At 43.8% G+C, this 8981-nt stretch overlaps 1 protein-coding gene across 1 annotated transcript; it reads right to left on the bottom strand.

Moving 5' to 3' along the window:
• Window positions 1-5075: 5075 nt before the first annotated feature.
• BHLHA9 (basic helix-loop-helix family member a9) lies at window positions 5076-7803 on the bottom strand. The gene has a single exon (XM_077480326.1). It carries the CDS (start codon window positions 7755-7757, stop codon window positions 6999-7001), a length of 759 nt encoding a protein of 252 aa, XP_077336452.1. The 5' UTR covers window positions 7758-7803; the 3' UTR covers window positions 5076-6998.
• Window positions 7804-8981: the final 1178 nt, after the last annotated feature.

The raw sequence follows: 8981 nt of genomic DNA, 5'->3' as shown, positions 1-8981 counted from the left end.
ATAAATATGGCATCCAGTATCCCTCATTCCCTCTCATAAATGTGCTTCTTACAAACTTCAAATGTAGACAATGCAGTCCACCTATACCCAGACAGTGTTTATTTCATCTCTGATCACCTCTTCAGATGCAGGAGCATGTGAACGGGATGTCCAAGACTTGTAAACTGCTATAGAGAATAATGACTGTATGGCCATTATGTGAATGTACACTTCACATGGAGGTCCGTGCTACTGGCCAGAGAGAAGGTCAGGGATGAGCTTAAACAGTGCCCAAGAATGGACAGGCAGTGGCAGTTGAAGCGTGCTTAGTATGCAGGGCTGGTGCAAGGATTTTTGACACCCTAGGCGAAACCAAATTTTGCCGCCCCCCCCCCCCCCCCCCACAGCCTCACCAGCGCCCATCAAATACAAATTCACCAGCACCCATCAAATACAGCCTCGCCAGCGCCCATCAAATGCAGCCTCGCCAGCGCCCATTAAATACAGCCTCGCCAGCGCCCATTAAATACAGCCTCGCCAGCGCCCATTAAATACAGCCTCGCCAGTGACCACCAAATGCAGCCTCGCCAGTGCCCATTAAATGCAACCTCGCCAGCGACCATTAAATACAGCCTTGCCAGTGACCATTAAATACAGCCTCACCAGCGCCTATCAAATGCAACCTCGCCAGCGACCATTAAATACAGCCTCGCCAGTGACCATCAAATACAGCCTCGCCAGCGCCCATCAAATGCAACCTCGCCAGCGCCCATTAAATACAGCCTCACCAGCGACCATCAAATGCAGCCTCGCCAGCGACCATCAAATGCAGCCTCACCAGCGACCATCAAATGCAGCCTCGCCAGCGCCCATGAAATGCAGCCTCGCAAGCGCCCATCAAATGCAACCTCACCAGCGCCCATTAAATACAGCCTCACCAGCGCCCATTAAATACAGCCTCGCCAGCGACCATCAAATGCAGCCTCGCCATCAACCATCAAATGCAGCCTTGCCAGCAACCATTAAATACAGCCTTGCCAGTGTCCATTAAATACAGCCATACCAGGGCCCATCAAATACAGCCTCGCCAGCGCCCCATCAAATGCAACCTCGCCAGCGCCCATTAAATACAGCCTCACCAGCGCCCATTAAATAAAGCCTCACCAGCAACCATCAAATACAGCCTCACCAGCGCCCATCAAATGCAGCCTCGCCAGCGTCCATTAAATACAGCCTCACCAGTGACCATCAAATACAGCCTCGACAGAGCCCATTAAATACAGCCTCACCAGCGACCATCAAATACAGCCTCGCCAGCGCCCATTTAATACAGCCTCACCAGCACCCATCAAATACAGCCTCGCCAGAGCCCATTAAATACAGCCTCACCAGTGACCATCAAATACAGCCTCGCCAGCGCCCATTAAATACAGCCACCCCAGCGACCATCAAATAAAGCCTCACCAGCAACCATCAAATACAGCCTCGCCAGCGCCCATCAAATGCAGCCTCGCCAGCGCCCATTAAATACAGCCTCACCAGCGACCATCAAATACAGCCTCACCAGCGACCATCAAATACAGCCTCACCAGCGACCATCAAATACAGCCTCGCCAGCGATCATCCAATACAGCCTCGCCAGTGACCATCAAATGCAGCCTCACCAGCGACCATTAAATACAGCCTTGCTAGTGACCATTAAATACAGCCTCACCAGCGACCATCAAATACAGACTCGCCAGCGCCCATCAAATACAGACTCGCCAGCGCCCGTCAAATGCAGCCTCACCAGCGACCATTAAATACAGCCTCACCAGTAAACATCAAATACAGCCTCGCCAGTGCCCATCTAATGCAGCCTCGCCAGCGACCATCAAAAGCAGCCTCACCAGTGACCATCAAATGCAGCCTCGCCAGAGACCATCAAATACAGCCTCCCCAGTGCCCATCAAATACAGCCTTGCCAGCGCCCATTAAATACAGCCTCACCAACGCCCATCAAATACAGCCAGTGCCCATCAAATACAGCCTCGCCAGCGACCATCAAATACAGCCAGTGCCCATCAAATACAGCCTCGCCAGTGACCATCAAATACAGCCAGTGCCCATCAAATACAGCCTCGCCAGTGACCATCAAATGCAGCCTGGGGGGTGGGACATTTGGCAGAGCAGATCAGTCAATATAATACATATACACACACATTTTAAAACTACATTTCATTGTCATCGCATATACAATCTCATTAACTCAACAGTTTTTACTTAGAACACTAGTAACACCTGTTCCTAGCTTCCAGTTGCACCAACTTTGCTGTACTGCCTGTGTACCTGCCTGCTGCTTCTGTTCTGTGTCAGTGCAGTGCCTGATGCCTCTTCCAGTTCCAGCCAGCCCAAGCTATATCTGTCCCCAAGCCCAGAGAGCCACTGCCACACTATGCTATATCCAATTCCCATCATGCATCCTCCATCCATGTACTCCGCTCCAGTAGTGATGGCCAGGAGAGTGTGGGGGAGAGCCAAGGGGGGGCTGTGCTGCTGGCCTGGACACACACAGGAAATGGACAGTGTTGCTGTGTGCTCTACGGTGGGACAGTCACATGACATGTCACAGACTGTCTGACAGTGTCAGAAGGAGAGCGGAGAGGGAGCGGGAGGGGGGAAGGGGGGCTGCTGCTGCCTGACAGTGACACTGTGATACACAGCGATCAGAGAGCGCCCTGGGCGCTGCCTTGCTGGACAGACATGTGACACTTGCTGGTCGCTCATATGATAGAAGAGCAGAGAGGAGGGATTACTGTGTGGTAACACTGTACTGTAGAGCGGAGAGCGGGGAGGAGGGGGGACGGGGGTTGGTGGCGCTGCTTGACATGGCTCTATGGAGGACAGACAGTGCGAGAGTAAAATAGCCAGCGGTCGGGCGCCCTAGGCGGCAGTGCGCCCTAGGTGGTTGCCTAATCCGCCTAGTGGTAGCACCGGCCCTGTTAGTATGAATGGGAGGTGCCAATTAGCTTGCTTTGGTGTATTGTTATATATATTCCTCCCTACTCATCTATACTTGATGGGGAAACAAAGCATTCTCCTGCTATTCCCCAGAACTCTGGAATTCACTTCCAAAGAATATCAGAAAATCACCTCTCTCTAAACTCATTCAAATCAAATCTAAAAACTTTTTTCTTAATACAAGCTTTCAAGTAATTGTTTCTTTTTTACTGTATGTATTTTGTGTGGTTTTGTTTCCCTTGTCTTTGTAAAGCGGTTTGAGAAGTTACCTTTAACCACTTAACCACTTACAGACCGGACCATTTTGCTGGTCAAAGACCAGACCCCTTTTTGCGATTCGGCACGGCGTCGCTTTAACTGACAATTGCACGGTCATGCGACGTGGCTCCCAAACAAAATTGACGTCCTTTTTTTCCCACAAATAGAGCTTTCTTTTGGTGGTATTTGATCACCTCTGCGGTTTTTATTTTTTGTGCTATAAACAAAAATAGAGCGACAATTTTGAAAAAAACACATTATTTTTTACTTTTTGTTATAATAAATATCCCCCAAAAATATATAAAAAAACATTTTTTTCCCTCAGTTTAGGCCAATACGTATTCTTCTACATACTTTTGGTAAAAAAAAATCGCAATAAGCGATTATTGATTGGTTTGCGCAAACATTATAGCGTTTACAAAATAGGGATAGTTTTATGGCATTTTTATTAATAATTTTTTATTATTTATTTTTTTACTAGTAATGGTGGTGATCAGCGATTTTTATTGTGACTGCGACATTGTGGCGGACACGGTGTGACATTGTGGCGGACACGGTGTGTCTTTTAAAGAGCAAGTAAAGTCTTATTTTTTATTTGTACCTACAGGTACCTGTAGGTACTGTGAAAATCTTCTAAACTTACACAGTTTAGGAGATATTCAGAGTGCATGAAGCCAATGATGTAATCGGCGTATGCGCTCTGAAGGTCAGGCTTACCGAGTTGGACCTTCAGAGCAGTAAACAGAGGCTCACACTATTGGAGCCTGCAAACCCGGAAGAAACACCAGGAAAGATGTCAGCCATCTCAACAGTGTGCAGGCGCCACTGGAGGGCTTTGTTCTAAGGTAAGTATTTCATAATGCATACTAGCTCATTATGCCTTTGTCTTACTTTTTTTTTCCCCAGGGTTTACAACCGCTTTAATGTGATAGGTACCTTTTAATGACCATAAGAAAGGCATTAGAGCTAGGTTGTACAGGCTCAGGATTTACATATAGCCTCTGATTCTGTATTTTTCTTTTCTTATATACTCAGTTTGAAATGCCCAGGTTTGTGACGTGAATAACCTATTTAAAGATGAATTTGAGATATAGCAATTTTTACATAGTTACATTTGTCCAGTCTGGACCATGTAAGTATGTACAGTACGTGCCGTACCTGGCTAATCCTTGTGGAAGCTGGAGATCACTTTAATGGGCACCACTACTACAGTGATTGCTGCTAGCTTACAGGGGCTGCATTGTTTTCTACTGAACACAGGAAGTAGCCTGCTCAGGGTGGGCACCGTTCAGAGAACACTTTATATTTTCTCAATAATGGAATGTGTTCTCTGATTGGATGAGGTGGAGAGCGTGATGTAATTTCGTCCAATCAGAGAATGCTTTGCATATATTAAAAGGATACAGTGTGGTTGATTTACTAAAACTGAAGAGTGCAAATTCTGGTACAGCTGTGCATTGTAGCCAATCAGCTTCTAAACTAAGCTTGTTCATTTACGCTTTGACAATAAAACCTGGTTTCTATGCAGAGCCACACCAGCTTTTGCACTCTCCAGTTTTAGTAAATCAACCCCAAAGTTTTCTCCAAATGGTGCTTGTGCCGATTGAGCGACCTCCTTTACTCAAAATACAGTAGGCCAGCTGCTCACCACAGGACCTGGAAGATCGAGGAGATCACTGTAGTAGCGATGCCTACAGTGATTTCCAGGAGGACACACATATGGCATATGCATACTTACAGTCATCCAAGCTATGTAAAAATTGCCGTACCTGGAATTAATCTTTAATACTGTAAATGTGGCTGTTGGTTAAAAAAACAAAAAAACAAAAACAACCAAGTATAAAGAATATAAAATCTTTATTTTCAAATAACAAAAAATTTACTTTGTTGAATTTTTCTAAATTCATATGTGGTATATCTATGTCTGAAAAAAAAAATAAACTGTTGAGGGCTCCTAAAATGCATTGTGAGAGAATGTAACTTTTTGGTAGTGACAACACATATGAGATGAATTAAAAGAAGCCTCTATTACAAGGACATTTTTAAAGGAACCCATCAAAACAAATGGAAGGTTTTGCCAACAGAAACCATCTTATAGCTGACATTTTTCTACTACAACCATGAAAATGGATTGAATGGCAATATTGCCATGGGTCACACACTTATCCTGTCTGTGATAGATAGCATTGAACTACAACCTCAAACATGCTGTGCTCATGAATACTAGTGGAATACAATAGAAGCCCCAGGCTGATAATCCTGACATAATGGCTTACTTTCTCTTGTTGTCAAAAAAGGGAGACCTGTGAGACCTGAAGTATGGAACAGGGAGCAGCACCAAAAACAAATTTAAATACAACAGGAAGAGTAATGGGAAACCAAATTGGTCTTGCAGTTCAATTATATCCATAACATGCACAGGTATTGCAGGTATTGATGTACAGTGCAGACATAAAGAACTTCACATTCCACTATAGGACTGGGAATATTACACACAGTTTGACCCTCCAAAATACATACTTTAGATTTAAGTAAAATAATGGCAATAATAATCAACAGAAATAAACTATCCCATCTTAAATACACTACATTGATGTTTGTGCTGGGCAAAATCATTTAAAGAAAAACTTTGCTGACAGAAATATGGGGACAGCCATTGATGACCTTCTTCTAGCAATGCTAGTTGGCTGGTGTCATGATAGCCTTACGTCTTGCATATTTTCAGCCATATTATATGGATCCATATATCATCTACATTATATATCATTCATATAATATATCTTCCATATTTTCGGAACAATTGACCTGGAACAAGAATACAGCCAGTGAAGTCAGAACTAATGATCTGCACACTTTTTGTTAGAGTAATAAAGAAATCAGATCAACATGAGAGCCAGGTAACTAGTATTTTCCGAGGTTAACAAACTCTACATGGCTTTCAGAACAGGTGGTCTATTCTGTAGCAGTGGAATCATAATCATACAGCATTACCATCATGTTACTTTTTAAAACTGGGAAGTGAAAAGTGGTGGTGATGCCCATAGCAGCCAGAGAGAGAAAATGTTAGTTTTTGTGCGTACAGGTTACAAAATGAGACAATGATTTAGTTTGTAGCTGTAGGCAACACCCCCATTTTACACTTATAGGATATCACAAATGCAATATTAGTATAATAAATGTAAAAAGTAATGTGCAAAATGCAATAACCCTTGGCAACCATCCAGCAGTTTTTCACCAATATGACTACATGTTCAATTGCTATAGGTTACTATGGGTTACTGCACATAATCATTATATTGAATGAACCTTGTGATAGTTCTGTCTATGTTGGCAAAGCTCAGGCAATGTAATAGTTTACCTGATGAAATGTCACTTAATTTAAAAAAATGTATTAAGTGAGAAAAGCTGTTCAGTCTTACACACATTAAATATTTGCGTTATCAAATAGCAATCCATTTTGTGCTTAGAATGAAAGTGAATTTCAGTCCTTAATAAGAAAAATTAGAGTGCATTGTCTTCAGATTTAAATATTACTACAATATATTCACAGTCTGCAAATGTCTTACCCCTGAGTTTAAACAGTTCACAGAATTTTTGCCTACAGTATTTTCACTTGCAGATCTGATATGAGTTAATTAGTCCAGAACTTTATTTTGCATTGGCAAATTGTACTTTAGATCAAACCTTGTCTTTTCATTTGTGCGTCTGCAAAACTGTCCGAATAAACACAAAATAGTTTTATAAAGTTACCAGTATTTTGCTCAGTGCATGGAGAGAGAATGTTGGTATGAGGATCCTTGAAAGCATCCAAGCTGCCAAGTAAATGGTCCAGGAGTTGGTTCTGTGAAACTGTCCATATGGTTCTGATAGTAGCTGCCCCTGACACCAATATTGTAGTTCCCATGTGTGTAGTATGGGAAGCCAGGCATGGGACTGTCCTCTGTTGGGCTTCCATAAGAGCACTGCACGTATGGGGCCTCAGGTGATAGTCTGGTGTAAGGAGAGGGACATGGCTGAGGTTGCGTGGCCTCCTCATAGCTTGGATGTGCAGAGACAGCGTGATGTGTCTGTGGTGGCACCAAGAAGTCCTGAGGGCTGCTGTCTTTGACCCCTGGCTGTCTGTGCCCACTATATTGAAGGTGGCATTCAGGGTGACTACAGCTCGACTTCTGTGGAGGGCTGGAGTGTAAGAACATGGACAGTGTAGATATCCTGTTAATGGCTCTCTTCAGGGTTGATATTTTGGACAACCTCTTGCCACTCAAGTCATGTTTAACAGCCAGACGCAAAGCATTAAATGCCTGGTTGTAGTCCAGGATCCTTTTTCGTTCTCTGACATTGGCCGCTACTCGCCTGGCCTTTGACCTCACTGGCCTTGTCCTTTTCTTGGGTTTGGCTTCTTCTACTTCACTCTCAGTGGTTGTCCCCTGGAATTTCCCAACAGACTGGGCAGGTGTCCCATCTGCTTCATCTTCCACATCTTGCTCATACTCAGAGTAGTCTGATTCAATGAGACTCATTGCAGCTGCAGTCACTCTTCAGCCACAGCTTAGTGATTGGTTTGAGTTGAATGTCTCTTATGGCTTGGCTTTTAAAGATTTAAGTTTATGTCCCCACTATCTACTCCCTCTCCAAGCCACTCCCTGAAAGGGCAGCCTACTTCTTAAGTACTGCTTGCCCTCATTTTTTATGACACCTCATAAGTACTCTAACAAGCACCTTGGGTCTTCTTTTTATGACCTGCCTGCAGGTAGACGGACCGAAGTTTGATAGCTTTGTCAAGAAAGATCATAGAAAACATGCAAATGCCTGTTGTATGTACTCTGACATACTGATCTGCCAAATTACACAGCAGTACACGTATTTTCTCCTCTTACAACAAATTACAGGTCTTCCTGTTTAATCTATCCTGGCTGATCACCTTCATACTTGTACTGCCAGAGGGAGCAACAACACAGCGCACTAGGCAATGTAGTTCACACCTCAGTGATAGGCGCAACAAATTCCTAAATACAAAACACTCAGCAATCATTTTATCTATATGAAAAACATTATAGATCACCATGTGGTATAAGAAATAATACTTATAAAATATCCTAAAAACACGTAGTCACATATTTAGATGACAAAGGTGTTTTCTATAGCTGGACAGTACTGTATGTCACACCTGCAAACAAATGTATATTTATACAGCAGTGATTTCATTGATTTAACAGACATTCCTAACTTTTTATGAAGAAAACCCCCTTAATGGATTACCCAATATGTACCCATAACCTCCTTTGCCTGACTTTAGAATCATTACCTTTATTAGTGCTATTAGGTACCAGCATGATGAATAATTTTAAGCTAGGAACAGAACACCTACAAGAAAATATTAAGTATTTTAATATAGTTATTCAAATAAGACCCACTGGTGCACTGCAGTTTGGCCACAGCATGGATGTATCCTGGTTTTTGTACATCTAAGGGTCCTTTCACACGGGGCGGATCAGTTCTGATCTGCCCCGTGGATATCCGTTTGCTCAGCGGGGATCACTCCGCCGATCCCCGCTGAGCAGGGAGATGACAGTTCCGTCTCTGCACACTGTGCAGGGACGGACCTGTCACAGCGCCGCTCTCCCCTATGGGAGATCGGATGACGACGGACCGCAGTGCCCGTCGTCATCCGATCCGATCCGCAGACGGATGGAAAAATAGCTTTTTCCTCCGTTACACTTTTTCGGATCGGAGCGGGTCGGATG

Source organism: Lithobates pipiens, unplaced genomic scaffold (assembly GCF_037356315.1).
Source record: "Lithobates pipiens isolate NorthernLeopardFrog02 unplaced genomic scaffold, aLitPip1_a1.2 Scaffold_16, whole genome shotgun sequence".
Classification (NCBI taxonomy): Eukaryota; Metazoa; Chordata; class Amphibia; order Anura; family Ranidae; genus Lithobates; species Lithobates pipiens.
Note: the sequence above shows the minus strand (reverse complement) of the source record. Positions and strands in the feature narration are given on the sequence as shown.

Bases quoted from the DNA above. Each gene is read 5' to 3' on its own strand.
- BHLHA9 (XM_077480326.1), bottom strand. From the start codon at position 7,757: ATGAGTCTCATTGAATCAGACTACTCTGAGTATGAGCAAGATGTGGAA.